Source organism: Polyodon spathula, chromosome 1 (assembly GCF_017654505.1).
Source record: "Polyodon spathula isolate WHYD16114869_AA chromosome 1, ASM1765450v1, whole genome shotgun sequence".
Taxonomy (NCBI): Eukaryota; Metazoa; Chordata; class Actinopteri; order Acipenseriformes; family Polyodontidae; genus Polyodon; species Polyodon spathula.
Window position 1 is genome coordinate 18,748,972 of NC_054534.1, and position 23,919 is coordinate 18,772,890.

General features: G+C 37.3%; 1 protein-coding gene across 1 annotated transcript in view; it reads left to right on the plus strand.

The window, feature by feature from the left end:
* The window catches only part of LOC121315107 (CMP-N-acetylneuraminate-poly-alpha-2,8-sialyltransferase-like), a 35,549-nt gene extending 15,898 nt beyond the window's left edge, over positions 1–19,651 (plus strand). The window contains exons 3-5 of the mRNA XM_041249028.1: positions 9,593–9,850; positions 11,653–11,946; positions 18,058–19,651. Of these exons, the coding sequence (XP_041104962.1) occupies positions 9,593–9,850; positions 11,653–11,946; positions 18,058–18,334 (829 nt within the window). The 3' untranslated portion in view covers positions 18,335–19,651. The remainder of the gene's footprint in view (positions 1–9,592; positions 9,851–11,652; positions 11,947–18,057) is intronic.
* The last annotated feature ends 4,268 nt before the right edge of the window (positions 19,652–23,919 follow it).

A 23,919-nucleotide genomic window follows, 5' to 3' on the forward strand; every position in this document is an offset into this window, starting at 1 on the left:
ACAATATATTTAAAACAAAGAGAGTCCAGCTCTTCATGCAAAAGCAAAGTCCCTTCTATTTGTGAATTCACCTCCTCATCAGCCTGTATTCCTTAACTTCTTCTGGACTCCACCTCACGAGGTGGTTCAGAGACGGCATAAAATATGACGGCTCTGTGACGGTATAGGCAATTCACACAGACCAAAATATCGCATCGGTGACCCTGTTCACACATGCGGTTTAGGCCGGTCCAGGGCTGCCTTATCTTGTGTGAACGCTCAATAAATGAAAAGGCGGCCCTGGTTCGGGTGAAATTTAGACCAGCTTTTTGATGTGGCCTAAAGTAGGCAATGCCGCCTGAGGGATGACCTATCTGTATGTGTGAACCCAATGCAGGCCCTGGGCCGGCTTTAACGCTTTAATGCGGTGACGTAGCTCAAACCACACCCCTACTAGGTCGAGTGTAATAGAGCAAACAATAGCAGCTGGGACGATGCAGAAATGAACCCTTAGCGGTCCATTTATTCAGCGCTTGTCAGGCTGGCTCAGTAAGTGTGAACAGGGCCAGTGTCGATTCTGAGCCATCATAACTCGTCTGTGCGAAAGCAAATGTATTTGCTGTTTTGCAGATTTATTTTTTCTCTAAATAGTTTCCTGTTGCTAATATGTTCACTACTGTATTAAACAATAATAACATATTTTAGATTTCTTGAAATGTTCTTAACATTTTATAATGATTTAAATTTTCTTTTTTGTGTCCTGTTACACAAGCAACTCCAAAAACATTGTACCCATTTTCCTTAGTCCCCAGGAAGTAGATTATCTTGCAGCATATACCATGATTCTTCTTAAGGCTAAAGTGTTGTAATTAACATTTGTTTGATTTTTGCATTTAAAAAATACGTCATCATGTCACACATTGGTAATCCCTTTTTCATGAAGTGACCCATATAAAAGCTGCTTTGTATTGTATGGAGTTCTGATTGAACTACAAGTATATTCCAAAAACAATGAATCTGCGTTGCTAAATTTCAAGAGCTTTCTTTCAGCACTGGAAATACGATAAAGTCAAGGAGCTTTCAGAAGCTTTTAGGGTTCTCAGTAAATGGAAACTGGAATATTATTTTTTTAACTCTATGCTGCACTGCATCTGTTAAAAAGAAGCTGTAGGCTACTGCAAATTGTACTGTGTATGTTGCCTTTGCGTGGGCAGGCTGCCAGTTTAACTTTGAAAATTATAATCAATTAAGCTGTCTTGTGTAGTCAAAAGCCATAGTTGTAAGTTATGCTGCTACATTCTATAGTATATAACCTAAACTGTTTTTAACAGTAAACCTATAGTAAAAACAAACAGAAAACCAACTGATATAAAATGGGGAAGTAGTCTAGACCAGTGGTTTTCAACCATTTTTTTTAACTGTACCCCTTCTGTTTGGAGGTTTCAGCTCAAGCACCCCTTTTAAAATGGAATGGTGCAAATATGGTACTGAGTTGTGGTACTGAATGATACCACAATGGCAATAAAAGTAAAATAATATTAACATTTTTTCCCCCCATTTAATATATAATTTGTCACGACAGTTTGGGACTGACAAACTGCTGGTAGAAGCAGTAATTCTTTTTTTTTTTTTTTCGTTTTATTACAAGTCTTTGTGTGCACAGAATTAGAAGACAGTGTTCTGAAAAGTGAATGTGTGTGCTTTTCTTCGGAAGCACACATATTCCAGCTCCAGGGTCCTGGGTTTGATTCCAGCCTCAGAGGTCTGTCTGTTTGGAGTTTGCATGTTTTTTCTCCGTGTTGGTTTTCTCCGGGTACTCCGGCTCCCGCCCACAGTCCAAAGACATGCTGGCTAGGTGTATTGGCCTCTCTAAATTGCTCCTTAGTTGCCCTGCGATGGACTGGCATCCCGTCCAGGGTGTAGTCCTGCCTTGTTAGGGTCCGGCTCACCGCGACCCTCTGTAGAATTAAGCGGTTTCAGATAATGGGCGGATGCATGATTCATGATTTAGTATTCAATTATACAACGAGTTCATGAGCAGCACAGAGCGCTCTCCATAGCCACATGTTAATTTTGAAACTATACCAACCTTTTGAGCTGATAAACAAAAATGAAATATTTATGCACAGTGGTTTAGAGATAATATATAATACAATTTAAAAAATACTCAAGATCATTAGATCTTTTACTTTAAAAACCACTGGTCTAGACCGTTTTAAGTTAAATAAAAATATTACCCAGATTTCAATTAACCTATTTTTTAATGTTTTTTTCCTCAATGTGAACATCTGCTCTGTTCTCACATTTTTAGTACAACAAATTATACCCCTATGATGTGTATGTAAATGATACTGGCACAGTAGATTGCAGTCTGTTATTATGTATTGAATTAACTGTACATACCGGAGCAGTTATGCTGTGTTCTTTTCTTTCTCATTTACATCTCATTTTTTATGAAATACACAAAACATTAACATGTCAGGGGCAAGCCTTCTATCTACTGCAGGGCCTAAATTAAAGGTGTATTGCTCTTCACATAATTGTCAGGTCTGACACGAAGTCCTGCTTTACAATTTTAATGCTTTCTATCACATTTAAAAAGACCATTCGTAAAGACATGTTGTGTTTTGAAAACAGGACCCTTGTAGATCAGCCGTTGAGCTGCATAGTATTTCAAGAGCTTTGGATAATGGCTTTATAGTAAGTTTGCTCACAGGAGTAGTTTGCCTATTTCACAGAACCAACAGATTATTTTGCTCTCACTTTCTTGCCTTTGTAGCACAGAAAACAATTTATGTCTATCTTTGTTGTGCAGGACCCAGAAGTCCTCAAGGCCTTGAAGGGAAGGGTAAACAACATTAGGGTTTTTAATAGTTCCCAATTCTGACTGTCTTCCTGTGATGAATAGTATCCCCAGATGGGTATATAAATCTTTCTCTGAGACAAATGGAACACTTATTACACCTGTGTCCACACATATAACCCCAGAGGTTATATTTATAGCTGACCAGAAGTATCCCATGTATTAACTGCACTAAATCTCTTAGTTCTTGCGTTCCTCCACCCACAAGCATTTATAAAAGCTATTTGCTTACAGCTTGGATGGATGTTCACCCCCACTCTGTGAAGATCAGCTATAATGGTCCCTTCTTTCAGGAAGTGGTGGTGTTATAATTAGTTTTGTCATTACTGTGCAAGCAGCATGTTGTTGTATCTTACAAGCAATTTCAAAATACTTCATGCAAAGTGCTCTTTTACAATAGACACACAGCTCTATGTGCTATAATAACAATTAATGTAGTGTAAAATAGTAGTGCAATTACTGTAGTGTAAAATTTCATTTAAATGTAAGTAGCACAACTTTTAACTGCACAAATATTTGAAAAAAACACTGTTTTGAAATGGCAATAATTATAATGTTCATAGATATTTCGTAGATATTACCATGTAAAAGATATCTCGCTAAGGAAACCAATGTGTAAATAACATCTTATACATTCTACTGTGTTTTATGCTCTTGTTCATTTGGTGGGATGCCACTGTGTTTATTTTAGTCTAAAGAATATTAGAACATGAAAAATAGCAAAATAATATCATGTAGAAAAAATAGTACTATATGTCAACTCATAGTAACCCACTGTGAATTGCCTGGGTGTTTTGGTGGTGGTTGGCATGGACAGGGTTCATTCCTGTCCCTGCCAAAACCATGTGAGAATTGGAATAATTGGTACTAAGTGGGAGAAGCCACATCATATAATAAAAGAGCTGGAAGCGCCATTAGTGAGACCATCGGGGAGCTGGTAAGAGTTTGCGATGTGTGCTGTATAGAGAAGGAAACCAGTGAAGGCTTTTGCCCAGCCTGGTTCAAAGAAAAGAAAGGTTTTGTTGGGGAAACGGCTTAGCAGTCCCAACCCTGTAGCAAGGAAAACTGAAAAGTTTAGTTACCACTCCATGTGGAATTAGGTTTTTGTTTTGTTTGTTTGTAAAAGTAAACATGTGCAACCATGCTAAAATTGCAGTTTCTATGTCTGGGTCAGTGTTTTTAAAGGGTGCAATGAGCTCGAGCTGAAGGCTTTGTCAAACCACTTATAAATAAACAAATAAAATCAGTATTACTTTTCACTGGACATGTGGCAAAAACGTAAGAATGACATCCATCAAGAAGTGTTCTGGTTTCCTGTGAACATGATGCTTCTGTTGTCTCTAGCATTATCGCTTTGCTCAGGTGGTGATAGCAGCTGGGGTATACATATGTTGCTGCCAGACTTCTAAAAACATCTTCTGCTCCATGTTTTCTATAAATGTAAATGAGCGTATTAATATGCAACTGCAAAACCTAGCACATCAATAATACCATCTATCTTTGTGTATTAATATGTAAGGCTGCATTTTTTTTTTCACAGTTATCAGAGTTCACGATTTCTGTTAAATGTACCCATTGCCGTCTTGTATGTAGTTTCTTGTGAAAATTTCCATTTCTGAAAGAATAGTGGAAATATATTTTTTATCACTTAAAATAAATACAGCAAACATTTGCTTTATTGGCGCACTGCTTGTTAGCTGCATTTAGAAACCTGGCAGCAGGTTTAGTTTGCTTCCGGTAAATGTTTGAACACACTGCCTAGATCTAAACTTTTCTTAAAATGTCTTCAACGAAAAAGACACCAGCTGCATCAAAGATTGAAATATCTCTGATAAAGAACGTTCTGTGTTCAGTGGTAGAAGGGTGTTCACGTGTCTGTCATTATGTTTACATTTATTTATGTTTTTATTTTGTTTGATAATTCACTGATGCTGTGAGGCGAGAGTGTATTAAATGGAATGTCCAGACAGTAATTTATGTGTACAGAAATAAAATAATGTATTTTTATTATGTATACACAACAAAATAATTAAATAACAAAAGAAAACAAAATGGTGTGAGGGAAGGAGTGCAGGGGTGAAATCCAAAACAAACCGTGATGACTCGTCTTTAATCGTCTTCGTGGCGAACCATACATAAACAAAAAAGACAAAAGAATGTTAGTGTTTTTTGTTTTAAAAATCCCGCTGCACCAACCTAGTCTCCCCCTCCACCCGTTACTCCTCCTACTTTACTTTCGGACCAACCCCGAACACAGTAGTACGTTCCCTTTAGTATGTAATGTCCCGCCTCTGTGGAACACCAATCCCCAACCGACACGTGTCCTTATCCTTCACTTGACTCCAGTGGATGGAATTTACATACTCGTACTTCCGCCCCTCACCAAGGTGCCGCCCCTCAAAAGATGACTTTTGCCATGGTCATGAGATCTTGGTAAGGGAAGTCCCGAGTTGGTTTGATGCCATCTACTGTCGGGAGGCTGAATCACAGACCGAAATCCCTTTGACTCATCACAGATGCTAAAATAGAATTTCTTTAAACGGTGAACATACAAAATAACAGGTTTTTAAGAAGTTCCTACTATGTTGTGCAAAGTGTACTCACCTGTTTTAAACTATGCGTATGATTCATATCAAATTAGCTTTATACTGGGCTTGTTTATATCCTGAATATCTCAGAGGTAACACAAAGCATCTCACGAACACATGAGAGCGTCTCACCGACGCTAATGAATCAGCCTTGTATGAATTATCCTTAAGAGGGCAGAAAATATAAACCGTGTCACAGTGCTGTATAGGGGGATAACTGCAAACAGTAACTGCAGACTGGCGTTTCTCACATTTTTATACGGCACAAATGCAGCTCCACAGTCGGGAGAAATATATATATATATATATATATATATATATATATATATATATATATATATATATATATATATATATATATATATAATTTTCCCTCCATAATGCATTATGAAGTGCAACACCAATCACATTGACTATACAAGAAGAAAAAAAGCCCTTTTAGAAAAAAGGCAATTCTCAAGTCTTCAAAGCATAAAAATGTCTAATTTAAAGGTAAATACTGTACAGTGACAGCTTCTGTATTTGTCACCTTTTTATTATTTTTTGTGCAAACTCCATGTGTTTAAGAAAAATAAAACCATGCTCAGTTCTTCTCAGCGCTGTAAAGGAGTGGGCCGGAAATGTCCACTCCGCGCTCCACTCCAGCAACTACCCTGCTCTGCTCCCCAGCTCCATATACAGTTGCCGCGCTGTGCTCCACTCACACTCTCTATTAGGAACATAAGTACTTTCCACGGTTCTGTAACATTGTGATTTGTATTAAACATTGAAAAGCATTTGCTTCTATAGTATATTTAAAAGCATTGGTCAGTATGTCCTTTTTCACATTGAGTCCTATGGTATTATTACTTACGGTTTGATTACTCTCTTTGTTATTGTATCTGCAAACTTGTTTCCTCCAGAAAACCCAGTACCCAGGTAAAAATTCACAACCAAGCATTTCATTCAGTTTAACCTTACTTTTAAGCCTTAAACGACTAATCTAACTGTAGATTAGGAAACACAATCATTATCTCCTGTACTAAAAAGCAGTGTTTACAGATTATTATTATTGTAGTCTCTTCGTACTCTACAAGTCTCAAAATAGTTTTCAACAAATGAGGACTATAGATCATGTCTGAGCTGATATGTACGTAATATAATGTGTATTTGCAGATCATGACTGAATGACTATATTGGGACACTTTTTAGCATGTCACATGTTATTAATAGATGACAGATACTTCTGATGGTGGCCACATACTAAACATACAATATGCTAATTAATTTAGCAAACAAGTACTTCATTAACATGCATTTCCCATTATGGCAGTAAATTCAACACTATCCATACGATGTACATAATTGTGTACTTTCTTTAGGTCTTTCTTGTGATCTTTCTTGTGCTTTCTGTCAAAATATGTTTGTGTGCATACTGGTTCATTCATGGCATTATTATATTATGCTCAGGGGCTGAATCAGTATTGTATTCCCACCTCAATGTTGATTTCTCTCTCATTCATTGAATATTGCCTTGACGAGCATCAAAAAAAAAAAACTTATCACTGTTATAACACATTTATTAAAAAAAGGTATATAAATGATGGACATTGACAAAATGTTTTTGATTTTTTTTTTCATTCATCCTTGACCATGACACGCTTGAGTGATTATGACTGAAGCATATGAACTTAATAACCTATTTAGTGAGACAGTTGATTGGACACTGGGCATGGAGTGATTTCAGCTGTTGAATTGCAAGCTTGAATAAAAGCAATAAAGAAAATCACAGAAAAAAAAAACAATACGTCACGTCTGTCAAGAGAGCAGCGCCTTCATGCAGTCGGCTTGTCGGAGGCTGGACTAAGGCAGCGTACTGTGGCTCACCGTCTTGGGAGCTCACAGCCAGCAATTTCAAACCCGGCGAGACGGTAGAACCAAACAAACTGTAGGACATATTCCCTGAATATGATAATACATGAACATGTATTAATGATATAACTGGACTAATAAATGAAACTGTTGTGTCTTAGGAAAAAAGCAAACTGCTGTGTCTTAGGAAAAAGAGCCACTTGGTTCCTTGCAGGAATAGTGAACTGAAGATGACCAGGGATGGGAGGGGGCATCAGGACTGGGTGAGGCTGAAAGGACAGTGAAGAGACTGCGAAACTACAAACACAAGCAGTTTGGTGCAAGGAAGACAAAGTATAGATGTCAAGAAGTACCAACTGCAACAACAAGCTGCTGGACGAAAGGAAGCAGACAAAGAACAAATCTCTAAGATTTGTGAGTTAAAAAGGCAACATACACAAATGATCTCATGAAAGTGGCAACTCACAGAGGAAAGACTATAAAAATCAAAGCAAAATTGAACATTTTGCGCTCCGCATTGAATGTTAAACAAGGTGCTGTCACCCTGCTAAGCAAAGCTGCAACTCCGGGACTGCCTAAAAACGGAATCAAGACGGGACCTAAAACGGACCCAAGATGAAGAAGCAAGCTGCCAGCGAGTCAACGACCACAAGCAACGAGACTGAGGCCTGACTAGAAGACTGCCGTAAAACTTACAGTGACTATTAGCAGACAAACCAGTCTGGGTCTGCTATACACCTAAAACCACAGTATCCAAAAGAAACTGTACCCTGCTACCTGCGTAGCTAAAAGATTCAGCGAAGAGGACAGAGCAGACGGGCGCTGTTGTGGATCCTATACCGAGGGCTGAAGACTTTGTTGCAGCTGTTTGTTGATTCTATCAAGAATTGAAAGCTTTGTTGACGAATTTGCTCCAAAGTGGGATTGAAGACTTAGTTGCGGAGAGGAGAGTTTTGTACTGGACACTTCAACAGATTAAGTTTCCAAACCAGCGGACCAAAAGTCTAAGCTTCAAGGAACCATTGAGTATAATTCCAGTTGCATTTTCCTTTCATGGAACTAAATTAATTAATTGTAACACATGCACATAGAATTTAACTGTTTATTTAGTTTGCACACTTTGCCTGTGAAATAACTTTTAGCATCCCCTCAGTTGAGGCTGTGTGCTTGGATGTGGGAGTGTGTGTGTGTGTGTGTGTGTGTGTGAGAGCAAGCTACTATGTCACAGCCTGCTTGATTGCTTGCTTGCTGCTGAAGCTGCTGCTTGTGTATGAGGAGACAGGCAGTGTCATATTTCAATTGCCTGCTAGTCAAGCATGAATGTAGTGAGAGCTTTGGAATTGTCTTTGTGCTTAGAGAATATGTTAATGAGGATTAAAGGGAAAACAGTGGCAAGAGGCTCTAAGCAATTCCCAAGTACTTTATAGCCATAATAGGAGATATTGTCAAATTCCATCTTCATACTATAAGTAGGAGTTGTACATTTTTGGGAGACGATTGGCGAAAGATAGTTCTCCCAAACGTGTGCAAACCCTTGATTTAAAATCCCATTAGACTTTACGGAAGCCCATGGAAATCCTGGAGACGGAGATATTGGACCCTCGTATGTTTTCAGATCAGCAGTCTGCAGTAAAAAAAGAAGGGGTGAAAAGCGTTTCTTTTCATTTAATTTGAAATACTAGTAAGTAATGGTCTCTCTTAGATTTAAAGCACATGGGATAACCCTTTTACGTACCTTACCTGTCTTGGATGTAATGCTGCTGATTGATGTCACTGTGTGTTTTATAAATGTGATTATGTACTTTTTGTTTCCCCTTGTATTGTCATGTCTCTTGAGTCTGTTTTTATATATATATATATATATATATATATATATATATATATATATATATATATATATATATATATATATAGCTATGCTTACTAACTATTCCAACACAGATTGCTTGTAAAAATACAAAGCAGAAGGATATCAGTGTTACAATGCTTTAACTATGGGCTTCTTTGCACAGCGTAACACTAATGTACTTTCCTATCTCAACCATCAGCATTGAAGCAATTTTGCTGGAATATGTAGTAAATAATGATCTAAGCAGAAACTACAGATAATCATACAGGTCAAATTTAGATAAAGTATCCATTTGATATCACTTTTTTTACCTGTATTGTCACTCATTCTGTGAAATCTGATTAATCTGTTTGCATGGTGTCTTACAATAATTTTTTTAAATTATCAAAAAAAAAAAAAAAAACTTAAACTTGATCATGCTGTATGCAACAGAATTGAATCATGCTGTTTGTTCACACACAGGAAAGATATTCTTCGATTTCTCGATGCAGAGAAGGATGTCTCAATTGTCAAAAGCAGCTTTAAGCCTGGTGATGTAATCCACTATGTGCTAGAAAGACATCGAACACTCAACGTTTCACATAATTTACACAGTCTACTGCCAGAGGTGTCGCCGATGAAAAACAGGAGATTCAAAACCTGTGCTGTGGTTGGCAACTCAGGGATTCTTCTTGACAGTGGATGTGGAAATGAAATTGACAGCCATGACTTTGTAATAAGGTGGGTTTTTGTAAGCTGTTGGAATGGATCAGCTGGTTCAGTTTGATGTGTGAACACATTGTTTGGTTACAGTACCATATACATCATCTTTACCTTTTAGTTACGTTCATTAGAACTCCAAATATAAAACGGGTATCATTCTACTGTCATCATCATTGTCCCCCTACAATATATTTTAAAAAATACTGGGAACGCACAGAAAAAAACAAGCACAAGAGTCAGCAGTTATATATAGTCCTTAAAAGAAGTAAACAAATTAGCTTTTAAAGGTTTAGTTTAGGGGTCTCCTGTATTTACTAGGGCAAATGTGTCTTTACTTAAGTGCTTCTAGAATAAAGGTATTCAAAATAATGTTTTGCTTATGTGAAGTTTCCTGTTGCATATTTAAACTGTAAGGCCCCACCTTCAACCCATCTACAACCCCAACCCCTGCCCCACAGTTTTAGAATAGCTACTGTTCTGTTTCACAAAATAAATGCAAAAACACTTAAGTTTTTTTTCTTCAAAACAAGTTATCAAAGCTAAAGCTTTTTATTTGACGTATTTGTCTATCTTTTCCTGTCTCACCACAGTAAACAAAAATTGCACTAAAAAAATTAGAAACTAAACAGCTCAAGGTGTACTGTGATAAAATCTTTGCACTACTTACTATATATAATATTATTCTGTGACAAAGCCGGCTGTAGTGGGGACGTCAGACCAGAAGAAACACACAGTACTGTGAGATGAAATGATGAATGCATGCGCTGCTGCGCGGTTTATTATTATTAGAAAATAAAACAGTTGTACAAAAAAACAGGACTCGGCACTTGACACCATAATAAATGGACAAACAAAATGGACTAACACTTAAACAAACAATGGACTAACAGACAAACACGGTGAGTCAAAACAACAGTTATATATTTACTTTGTTTAGTTCTCGATTTAAATTCTCTCCTCTCCACACCCGTTCTCCACTCACTGAACACACAACCTCGAGCGAGTGAAAACATGCTGCTTTTATGCAGCTGTACCCAGACTCGATTCCTAATCAATCATTCAATTAGAGTCTCGGTACAACTGCACTTGAATTAATAAAAGTGCAATTCCCTGTGCTCACATATTATTACATTTTACCTGCACTTGAAGTGCTGTACAATCCTCGTTTTCAAATACAAATATATGTTTTAAACACTTGTGCGTATAACCCATATTATATCCCGTGTACCAATTACAATACACCAACATTAACACACTACACGCAACATACAAAACAGAAATATACACAGGGGCGGGGCAACATTGCTGCATCTTCTTAGAACAGTCTATAGGGTGGTTTAAGTGTAGTTTATTGTGCTTTCCTCTTTAGTTCCATAGGTGAAAAAAAGGTTACCTTTTATGTTTGATAAATATATTGACCGCACAATCCATCTATAGAAATGTGTATTTTTTTTAAATATATATAAATTATTGTTTTCTCTCATTTTATTGGTACCTTTGCAAACCCACTCCTTTTGGTTTGTTATTTTTTGATGGTAAATAATATATTATTAAACAAATTGATATCCTTTCTTTTTAATAAAAAGAATGTGTAGAATAATGTGCATATGTATGTTTTCATGTTGCGTTTGCTGAAGAGTCAACACATTTTTCTTCTGAATATTAAAGTGTTCTTGATGCATGGGTTATTGATGATTATTATCTGTCTAATATTTGATCAGGAAATTGGTTGCCAATTGCACCTATACAGATTAATATTTTATTTAAACCCAGGCTTTATATGCAGTCTGTTTAAAATCCTAAATGTCCCTTTTATCCAGATGTAATTTGGCACCCCTGTCAGAGTTTGCAGAAGATGTGGGAATGAGCTCCGATTTCATCACCATGAATCCCTCTGTTATACAGAGAGTGTATGGAGGATTTAAGAATGAATCAGACAGAGAGAAATTTGTCCAGAGGCTGGCCATGCTGAACGGTAGTGTCCTCTGGATCCCTGCCTTCATGGTGAAAGGTGGAGAAAAACATGTGGAGTGGGTTAATGAGCTGATCCTGAAGAATAAATTAAAAGTGAGAACTGCCTATCCATCACTAAGACTTGTCCATGCGGTGAGAGGGTAAGTGGCTGAATAACAAAGATGTGTCCTTGGAAATCTGTGTACTTTCATTGGTTTCTGAGTGGGCTGAATGGTATTGTCACCAAACCTATATGGTCCCTTTGTGTGCTGAGTTTCATGCCTACAGTTAGTAACACAAAATACAGAGGCACTAAAGTTAAATCTGAAAAAGGTTTGAAAATCAATGGCTTTGCTAACTGACATTCTTTTGGCAATACCCGTGGGTTGCTAGATTGTGGAATACTGTACCCTACAGAACATGATACGTCTTTTATTCAACTCCCGGAAGATGGGAAAAACAATGTAATCATACTTTTTCAAAATGTATTATACACATACTGATTTCAAAGTTTCATAAAAATTTAAAAAAAAAAATACACATTTGTACGGTCTTCTTGGGTCTCCAGTGGATTCCCTCACCATGTAGGCCTATCTGACAGAGTAGAGACAATTCAAAACTTGTGGAGACAAACCTCCCTACCGTGCAAAGGTGTAGTGACAACAGACGCATCCAACCTGGGTTGGGGTGTGGTCTGGGCAGGTAGAGGAGTGAGCGGTTCCTGGACAGGCCGCTGGACATCTCTGCACATAAATGCACTGCAGCTCCGAGCAGTGCACCTTTTGCTCCAGCAAGCTCATCCTGGTGGTTCACATACACCACTACTGACATGTTGTCGGTGAGCATGAGGACATGTCCATTCTGGAGCACAAGGTGCACTGCAGTGTATTTATGTGCAGGGATGTCCAGCGGCCTGTCCAGGACCCGCTCACTCCTCTACCTGCCCCAGGTGGGGGTGGGCCGGCCTCATTATAAGCAGTCAATACTGTGGCCACAATCCAGCTGCTTCGAGAGGGCATGCCCCAGGGTCACTTCACCATAGCAAACGAAGAGCTGATCAGACTGACGCAGCTCTTTTGTCCTATCCATATACTCTCTCAATGCCCTCACCGAGCAGAGAGAATTCAGTTTTCTGTCATCCTTTGTATCAAAGGGAGGGTGGAGTCGCCATTCTGACGGGTGAGGACTGCCGCCCGGTTCACCACTCCGGGGAGGTAAACAGCCCGGAGGGACGACAAATGCTTCTGTGCCCAGAACATCAGCTGAAAGGCTATGCGGTGTAACCCCAGGGATCGAAGCCTGTTCCCTGTTCTAATCATTGGAATTAGAGGTCTTCCATCCCCCTCCCTTTTGATTTGGAGGCGGATAGGAAACTGAATTCTCTCTGCCTGGTGAGGGCATTGAGAGAGTATATGGATAGGACGAAAGAGCTGCGTCAGTCTGATCAGCTCTTCGTTTGCTATGGTGAAGGGACCCTGGGGCAAGTCCTCTCAAAGCAGCAACTGGCCCACTGGATTGTGGACAGTATCAACTGCTCATAATGAGGCTGGCCTACCCCCGCCGTGGAGGGGTGGTCACGTCATGGGTGCTCTTTTGAGGTGCATCATTGACTGACATTTGTACTGCGGCTAGCTGGGCTACTCCACATACATTCACAAGGTTCTACCAAATCAATGTGGTGGATCCCTCTATGCCTTCATTAGGCACAAGGGTACTTGTGGGTACATGCGCGCACAACAAACACCAGGTGGCGAGTGAGGCGTTCCTTATATGCTGCCCGCTTATGCTCCCTCTCTAATGGCTCCAGTATACGTTCCCAAAAGTACTGGTTGATGGTCATCTTCGAATTGAAAGGGAACGTTAGGTTACTTGCCGTAACCTTGGTTCCCTGAAAGAGCAGATGACCACCAAACTTTGCGAGGTTGCATCACTCGCATTCGCGGGTTCGATGCAAACGAAGTGGGCTCCGGAGCGACTACTTATTCCCTCGGCAGACGGGACAGAGGACATCACTCCACGGAGGGGCCTCTCTGCAGCTGTGACATAAAATGCTCAGCCAATACCTACCTAAGGCAGGCATTTCCCAAGAGCATTGGTTCCCTTGAAAAAGAGATTTTAATCTCACTGGGACTTTCCTGGTTAAAAGGTTAATAAAAAATAAAATTCAGATATATGGTCACTCACAATTTATATTGGAATTGCATATGCACACAATCCCTATTAATTCATTTTGAATACACAGAGTTCAGATTGCTTTCTTGTACCAGAGCTAAAAAGATGATGTGCTCAATTTCCTAAACTATTTATAATGAACTTTGTATATTTTTTACCCTCTTTTGTTGTATATCTTATTTTGGCAATAAAACTGCATTAAATTTACAAAAAAAAGCTTAGTTAAATATTATTTGCAAAAATGGGCTTTCTTAAATATTATTGGTCCTATTGGAGGTTGGTCATCATTTGAAACATCAGCTCTTAATTGAGCTTCACCTGCCTTTTTCCTATACGGTCTCCTTTTCCAGGTAGAGAAGAATTCTTATTTTAAAATGTTGACACTAACCGTGTCATGATATACAGCAAGGTCATTTACAGGGGTGAAAATCATTTTGAAAATTGGTACTAAATTGTTTTGAAAGTTTTGCACCAGAGAGACTGGTGCTAAATTATTAATCAAACCCCCTCACCACTTCCAACAGAGCATAAACCTTTTCACCTGTGCATGTGGATGAGTGTGGGTGGATCATGTGAGCAGTCCAGACTATCCTCATCAGTGGTTGCTAAGAAATTAAAACATAAAGAAATAAATCAGTGTAACATGGTGGCAGAATGTAATGCACCCCTGGTTTACACTCCACAGGTCAGCCTCTGAGTATTCATTGGACCTTATATAGGAGCTTGCATATGCAGGTATTTATTTAAAAAAAACAAAGTGTTTAATAATGAACCGGGTTGTCGTTGAGTCAGTATGCGAATGCAGCGTGATACAAAAAAATATATGAGAGATTAGTGACACAGACTTGTCAGTTCATTATTGTTAATTTATAGTTTTATATATTTTCTAAACATTTTATAACTAGTAAACTAAATGTTTACATGTTTAAAGTTTATTATTTTAATAAATGCAGCCCCAACCTTTTTCTGAATGTTCATTTTTCCAAAGTAATGTTCAGTTTGAAGTGAAATATAATTTATTATACTACATCCTTCACTAGTTTAGCCTTACTTATGTGCCCTTAGAAAGCAAACCATGTCCTAGAGCTGGTCATATACCAGAGCCCAATACCCTAACCACCAATGCAAACACTGTTGCAGCAGCAAAGGTCATTCAAAATGATCTAGACAAGATACAGAACTGGGCAGACACATGGCAAATGACATTTAAGAGAAAAGTGTAAGGTACTGCACGCAAGCAATACAAATGTGCTTATAAATATCATGTGGGAGATACTGAAATTGAAGGAATCTATGAAAAAGACCTAGGAGTTTTTGTTGACTCAGAAATGTCTTCATTTAGACAATGTGGGGAAGCTATAAAAAAGGCCAACAAGATGCTTGGGTATATTGTGAAAAGTGTTGAATTTAAGTCAAGGGAAGTAATGTTAAAACTGTACAATGCATTAGTAAGACCTCATCTTGAATATTGTGTTTAGTTCTGGTCACCTCGCTACAAAAGGATATTGCTGCTCTAAAAAGAGTGCAAAGAAGAGCGACCAGAATTATTCCAGGTTTAAAAGGCATTTCATCTGCAGACAGGCTGAAAGAATTGAATGTAGTCATTCTTGAACAAAGAAGACTATGCGGCGACCTGATTCAAGCAATCAAAATTCTAAAAGGTATTGACAATGTCAATCCAGGGACTTTTACGACCTGAAAAAAGAATCAAGGACCAAGGGTCACAAATGGAGATTAGACAAAGGGGCATTTAAAACAGAAAATAGGAGGCACTTTTTTATACAGAGAATTGTGAGGGTCTGGAACCAACTCCCCAGTAATGTTGTTGAAGCTGACACCCTGGGATCCTTCAAGAAGCTGCTTGATGAGATTCTGGGATCAATAAGCTACTAACAACCAAACGAGCAAGATAGGCCGAATGGCCTCCTCTCGTTTGTAAATTTTCTTATGTTCTTATTGGCTACCCTATCAGCTAATCACAGTTATTGTTTCTTCATCAGTAGTGCCAACATATGTGTCTAAGAGGGAAAATAAAATAATTCAGTTAAAGCAGTCAGACGGAAAATAGGCCAGTTAAATTGCCATGTGCTGCAAGGGATTTGTTAATGTGTTAGGTTTCAAAAAATACCATTAGGATACTATTATAATACCAGACTGCTGTATTACCCTGAAGACATCCTAGAAGATCTATTAGTAAAGCTGGTTTGCAAAGTTCAGTTTCAAGAATGTCAGCAAGGATTAGATATGAGGCAATGGTTTCAAGGTGGATAATGTTCTGATTTAATAGGAAGTGAGATAGTGTTTTATTACATGTGGAGCATGTGCTTGGCTAGTGTTCTTCAAGCAGCACTGAAAGATACTCTGCCATGTTTAATAGGTGAGAAAGATGGGCAAGTTATATTATCCCAAGTGCCTCCTCATTTCGGTTAGGGTCTTATCTTTGTAACAGTTTTCCCATTTTTGGTAGAGACAGCTACCCATTTGTATCTTTCTTGACCATGGCCTTGCTTATAAGGGTCATTCTACAGAAATGGGAAAATTGAGTCCCCATCTCAAAGTAGAGCATATTTAAATATTTAAAAAAAAAAAAAAAAAACGTTTTGTGTCAGTCTATGTATATATATATATATATCTATATATAATATATATATATATATATTATATATATATATATTATATATATACTGTTTTCATTAACATACTGTTTTCATTAACACTTAGCAAATATGCATCATTATTTCTATGCAATATTAATATTTAAGGTGATTTTTTTTTTTTTTTTTTTTTTTTATAAAAGTTCAATGTCCCCGCTTCCAGCTTCTACTTTCTCGTCAAAACAAATTATGGAATAAAACATGGCTATTTTTTTAAAAGGAATGTTGTATCACAGTATAATGTTGAACTAGTATTTTTAAGTATTTTTTTTTCTACTTTTGAATAAAAGGCCATTGAAAACCTGACCGTAGTTTTCAATGCCATTACCGTAACAGACAGTGTATTGTCCCCTAGTGTAAATATGCCTTAGACCACCCCTTTGAGCATGTGATCATGAAAAGAGATTTTATCAGTTCCAACATTGCCACATGGTGGGTAGATCAGTTTCACTCAATGTCTGAAAATCATTGATTTTACAAAACAAATGATTATAGGTTAGAATTATTTCATGATTTATATGTTCAGTGTTAGGCAGGGTCAGAATCTGTAGGCCTCTGATTTTTATAAGTTCATAAAAATGCTTACAGCTGTCATTACCGTAACAGTCATTACTGACATGACACTTTTTAGAAATGTTTTGTACTAAATTATTGTTAAATATAAATTAAATCATTAGTATTTCACAAAAGCATTTTTCCTTGAATGCAGAATGACTAGGTTAAGGGGCTCATATTTTAAAAAAAGTGCTAACATATTTCTTAATTTAAAATATCAGTACAGAACCTGATAAGTGCCAAAACTTAACTTTAATTTTATTAGTCAATAAATATGAAAATCAAAGTTTATCTTTTGAAAAATTAAATAAATATTTTCACTAATGTGTAACGTTATAATGCCTAATCGATTCTATATATATTTCTCTTTTGTACAACACTTTTTAGTTGTGTTACGGTAATGACAGATTTATGTGCTGAAACATTTTGAACAAAAATATAAAAATTGTTAAAAATAAGCTCCTTTCTGGTATTTCATATTTTTACAGAAGGAACCACACTAAAGAGACGCCCATGCACTGTTCCCCAATTGATTTCCACAACATGGCGCACAAAGGGACAATTTAAAAAATATGTAGACCGCAAGAAAATTCTTTAAATAAAAACAAAACCTGTGTCTGATATGTTCATTAATACAAATTTCTAGGAACTATTATTAATTGCTCATTTAGCACTCTTTTAACCACTTACAATAAGACCTTGGTTTTACATCTCATCCAAAGGACGGAGCACAAGGTGGTTAAGTGACTTGCTTAGCAAGTCAGTGACTGAGCTGGGATTAAACTGGGAACCTCCCTCCTGGTAACAAGCCCCTTTCTTTAACCACCAGACCACACTATTCCTCCTGTAGTGACCCTGTATATTGATTTATGTTGTATCTTTGTTTTACAGATACTGGTTGACAAATAAAATCAACATCAAGCGTCCCAGCACTGGACTTCTGATGTACACCATGGCTACCCGCTTTTGTGATGAGATTCATCTTTATGGCTTTTGGCCATTTCCAAAGGATTCCCATGGAAAACCAGTTAAATACCATTACTATGATGAACTCAAGTACCGCTATTTCTCAAGCCCCCATAGGATGCCACTGGAATTTAAAACCTTAAAGATGTTACACAATAAAGGTGCACTGAAATTGACAACTTCCAGGTGTGCACAGCTTTGAAGTGTATTTTTGGGATCTGTGCTCAACCCCAGTCGTGGAAATCTTAACCAGCCATTACTAGGCAATAGAAGCCTTAGCTTATTAACTGACAGATGCGGATGTTGGAAGGAGGTTTTTCAGTAGTGCTGACAGCTAAAATGAAGATAAAAAAAATAAGTGAATGTAAAAATAAAAGTGCCAAGATGTCATGGGACATAATTGAGTGTTTAACTATTTAGGTATCTGAATTCCAAAAATAAAAGTGCTTTTGGACTGATTTGAAGTTAACTGGTTGTCAAAATGAAACTCAAAGTTAAAAAGGCTGCTTGGCAGTGTATGGAACAATAATGCCTGACAATCTTCAGAAGGTCAAAACGATATGCTGTCAGCTAGCTATCAATTGCAGTGCACAGTCCTCTTGTTTATGAATGGTGGCAGACTCAGACAGGCTGAACATATGTGATGCCAGCAAGGGCTTTGTGGCAGTGGCCCCAAGCAACTGTTCAAGAGTTGAGAGTGTTTGGTGTGGCAAACCTTTCACTTGATAAAGCAAAGTCACACAAGCCCCTTTGTGTGCTTCATGCACCATAGCTATACACATCCATACACCTGTCAAAGAGTGCATCGGCTGTGCTGGCATGGTGCAATAAAACCACTGAAGAAGTCACAGGTCACAAACTGTTTAGACATATTGAAAAATCAGTTTAGGATGTTTTAAATCAAAACAGGTGCCCTTAATGTTGGTACCAAAGATTCTACTGGTTGGTGTAGACATCAAAACTATATACTGTGTGAAAAGTTTAATACTGTAATGTTGTGATACTTAGCAGCCTCAGGGCTAAATTATTTTTCTACTTGTATTTGTGGGGGTGAAATGATTACCAGTAATCTAATGATGCTGCTTATCTCAACAAACCTCTTTTGATTTGAAGTCATTGTTACTTTAGAAACGTAGACAGTAAAATGGTATTGTAGAAATGTAATTTTATATGAATAGCATTTCCCAATACCAGTGGAATGTTCCAGTTGGCTCACGCAACCACAGCAGTGAGAAATACAGTGAAAAGTGATATGAGAGTGCCACACAATGAATGCTCTCGTGTAGTTTTTCTGTCAATGAAATGGTTTGTAAGCCCAGGACAAAGCTTTCCAAGTAAAACATAAGTACTGTGGGTTTGTTCACAGTATTTTTATTGGTGTATGCCTGTTTGCACATGCTAAAAAGTGTTGGAAAAAATAAAAAACATTTTCCGTGGTCACCAATATGTTAATTGCACAGAGGTTTCTACAGATATCTATACCACCATGAACCGTTTATTATTATTATTAGTATTATTATTATTATTAGTATTATTAAAGAAAAATTAAGATGCTGTGCAGTATTGTATATACAGAACTCACACAGCAACTTAAAAAAATAGGAGGCTTTGTCCTGGGCTCTGGGCGTTGTTATACTGGCTTATTGAACTCATCTCTTATTTTTGTTACACAGACATGAAATTATTAATTTCATGTCAGGTTGTGTTATTGTTTTGTGTTTTGTGATATTGTGTATATACATCTGTGATGTATATGGCTAGAGTAATTTGTAATATTTGGACAAATACCAACTTTAAGGTACTGAATGTTGTTCGTTTGTATTGTTTTGAAAAACATTTGATACTGATTGTTTTACTACATGTACAGTTATGAATTTTATGAGTTTTCAACTTTCTTTTGTAAATTATATGTTAAAGTAATATTTCTGTGTCAGTGAAAAAATACAATTGACTATTAAATGTGATTCTCTTTGTTATCATTAAAGGAAAGTAGAGTTAGAAAGTCTTGTGTAGGGCAGAAATAAGTTATTTTTTGAGCCAAACATGGTCTAAAAACAAACAAACCAAAAATATGGATATCCATGAAGTTAATATCAAGCAGCCTAGGTTAAGTACAGTAAATGGCATAAATATAAAATATTTTGACCAATATATTTGGCTGGCACTTTTGACATGACTCCAAGTATTTTAATTTTAAAACATAAAATCTGATAGTAAAAAAAACAAAATTAGGTTAAAAAAAGTTCTTAGTTTCCATGTTCCATTTTCCAGGTCATTTCACATCAGCAGCAAAGCATGTTACTAAATGTAAGCTCGTCAGTCACTAGGGCAGCCAGCTGGTTAGTTGATGACTGAAAAGAAGAAATTGAAGAGGTGACAACAGTTGCACCCACAGGGTGAAATGACTGAGGAAGTGCACGTCTGTCTGAAAGCATAGCTTGCTTCTCTAATACTTACCAATGCAGGTTTACTGAAAATGTTTGGAATTATTTCTTTAGTTACAATTACTTTAAAAAACAAATGTCTACATCATCCCATACATGGAGAACAACTAGGCAATCAAATTTTTCACCACATTCATCATGGACCGCACGAGTAACACTCTTGTTTTGCAAGAAAATTATATATATTCAAGAACCCTTTTCTCCATCTTCCATCTTGAACAATTGTGGCAAAGTGGTTAACAGTGTACAGGTGCAGAAGTGATGCAGTGCTTAATTAGGAGACAAGACAGTGATAATCCAATTAGAAAGGCTTTTAATATTGTAATCCAGGTCTGGTGAACTCAAACAATAATCCCAGGCAATACACAGCAATGTGTATTGCACTGTTCAAAATAAAGGGTTTGCAGTCCCAAATAATAAACACAGTCCAGTTACACACACAATATACAAACACAGTCACCAGTCCTGGGTGCATGCTTGTGGTGCTGATACAATTATTATCATGACACAGGTGTAGTGATGTCCAGGTTCATTCTGGCCTCTGGTGACAGCTCTGGAACATGTTAGTGGTTCACTAATAACAAGAAGTAACAATTAGAGACCAGACAGAACAAACAAAACACTCACGTACGATATTTTTTTAACACAGGTCCTTCCGGGTCGTTTCCTTAACCATAAACAAAGGACCAGGTCACATCACTCCGTCCCCTATTTTTACCATCACTCTTGACCCCTTGGTAAACGATTGCAACCGCTCCTCCAATCCGCAGCTGCAACATTGTTTCCCTTCTGGGTCGAAGAGTTATTGCACCGGAGTTCCGCCCCCTTTCTAGATGACTAACTTCCTTTTAATGGTGGGAATGAATTGTCAGGCTATTCGGTCTAGGGTACCCTGTTCCCTGTACTTAGCGCCCTCAGAGGTCGGGAGGGAGATTTGCCACCAAGAATCATTCTATTTCTGTCACAATAATATATTGTGGTTGCAGGTAAAAAAAAAACTGTCAATGGGCATTAGAAAACAGCAGGGACACCTCCCCCTTAACACTAGAAAAGCTGAGATTTTCGGACTACATACATATGCATCTGCAAAATGTGCGGCTCCATTTTAAAAAGGCTTCGATATGAAAATGAAAAACAAACAATCGGATACAACTAAATATTTTTATTTATGAACATCATACATAACATTTTCAGAGCAGAAACACAGTATTTAAATAGAAAATTAAACATTTTTATTTATTCTTATTTTCTTTCAAAAAGAGCACATATACATAAACATGAAAAACTGTAATAAAATAAACTTTACGCTATACACTGTTGTGTAAACAGGTATAGAAAGCTGTATGCACATATAAAATTATAAAACATAGATAACTAGTTATGCAATGTAAAAGCGCTTTGGTGACACAGAGTTCAAAGGCTGTCTGTCAGTTCAGAGTTCTATTACAGCTTTCTATGTACAATCTGTGCAGAAAACACACTTTTCAACTGTACCAGTGCATTCACCACAGACTGCCTTTTCACAACGGACGCAGACATCAAAAGATCTGTTTTTATTGCATTTAGCAACCTAGCATTGTCTTTTATTCCGTGTGCCAGTGGGCGCAGCGCTGGCTGAAGGTTGAGGGGCATTTGCCAGCCGGTTTTCATGTCTCTTGTGTCTCTGCCGTAGCTCCAGGTCTAGCTGCAAAATGAAGTCCCTACGAGTGATTGTGTTGCCAGTGCACTTCTTGTACAAAATCAAAGCACTGATGGCTGCCAGGTCCAAAACATTATAAAAAAACAGCCACAGGCCACCTGTGAGTACCACCTTTGACAGAATTCAGCTGTGCCATTTGATCCAGTATATTCACACTGTACTTTGTTGTGTTGTAAAATGCAACAGTCTCTGGCTTTTGTTTACCATCAGTCCCGATGGTCACTGATCTGTGCAGAGAGCTTAGATTAGAATTTTTGTTTTTTTGCACCATCGCACTGAGGGTGGCACAGTCGTAGTGTAAATAATAATAATATATAATGTGTAGAATGACTTTCATCAGTGTTTCAAGCACTCAACAGGATTATTATATGTTCTTTCATAATGACTTTGATTTTATTACAAAGCCAAGAATAAATTGTCGGCTATATTGTATTGATTTCAATATGCCGCCTAAACTGTGGGTCTGGCAGTTGAAGAAGCAAGTGCTTGTAACTTATTCATTTTTACGATTCTGCAGTTGAAACACCATATGGGTATTTAATTCAAACATTTAGCAACACTTAAGAACTGACATGCACAAGATATTCACATACACGGAGATATTTAAATTTGTAGCCATGTCACAGCTATGACTTGTAGCATCGTGCTATAAATAACATCAAGCTCAGAGGAAAGCAGAAACATACAATAAGGATTTATTGAACTGCCGTTTTTGTTGTTAGTTAGATTATATTTTCGTCATTGTGCCAAAACAACATTTTCAAGTTAAAATAAGTAAAGACTATTATGTATTTGAAACCATATGTGGTACTATACTTTTAAGTTTCAAGATCAGCAGTGCAGAACTGTATAAAGAAACAGACTGACACAATGATAGAGTAGCTCTGCTGGTTGCAGTATAATTGAGTCTGGCTATCATTGGAGACTACTGAACACAGTTGAATAAGAATAAAGGCAATATTGCCTAGAATGAATACAGACTGAATCGAAAAATGTTTTTTTCCAGACGGTAGTTATTTTAGATAGGACAAAAAAAAATACAGTTGAAAAATAATTTGGTGATGGATAACTGAGTGATGGCATTCCAGTACAGAAGCAACATGATACAATATTTATATTGCCTTCTTTCAATGTATGGCAGGGACATTTCTTAGAAACCATGGGGGCTTTAAACACTATTTAACATCTAGCTACCCAGGATTATATATAATTTGAAAAAGGAAAACGCTGTGCACCCAACGGAGCAAAATCCAAAAGAAAGAGGTAATGTAGACACAAAAAATGTGATTTATTAATACAAACAAATATATTATATAGGACATTTCAGACTACAAGTCTGTCGTCAGCTTTTTCCAGCCAGCTGAAGGACGACTTGTAGTCAATTATTTAAATTTTTCTGTAGGTGTTGTTTATCTGTTTGTGTGTGTGTGTGTGTGTGTGTGTGTGTGTGTGTGTGTGTGTGTGTGTGTGTGTGTATATATATATATATATATATATATATATATATATATATATATATATATATACACACAGTGCCTATAGAAAGTCTACACCCCCTTTCAAAATTTTCACCTTTTGTTGCCTTATAGCCTGGAATTAAAATGCATTAAATAGGTTTTTTTTTTTTTTTTTCATTTATCTACA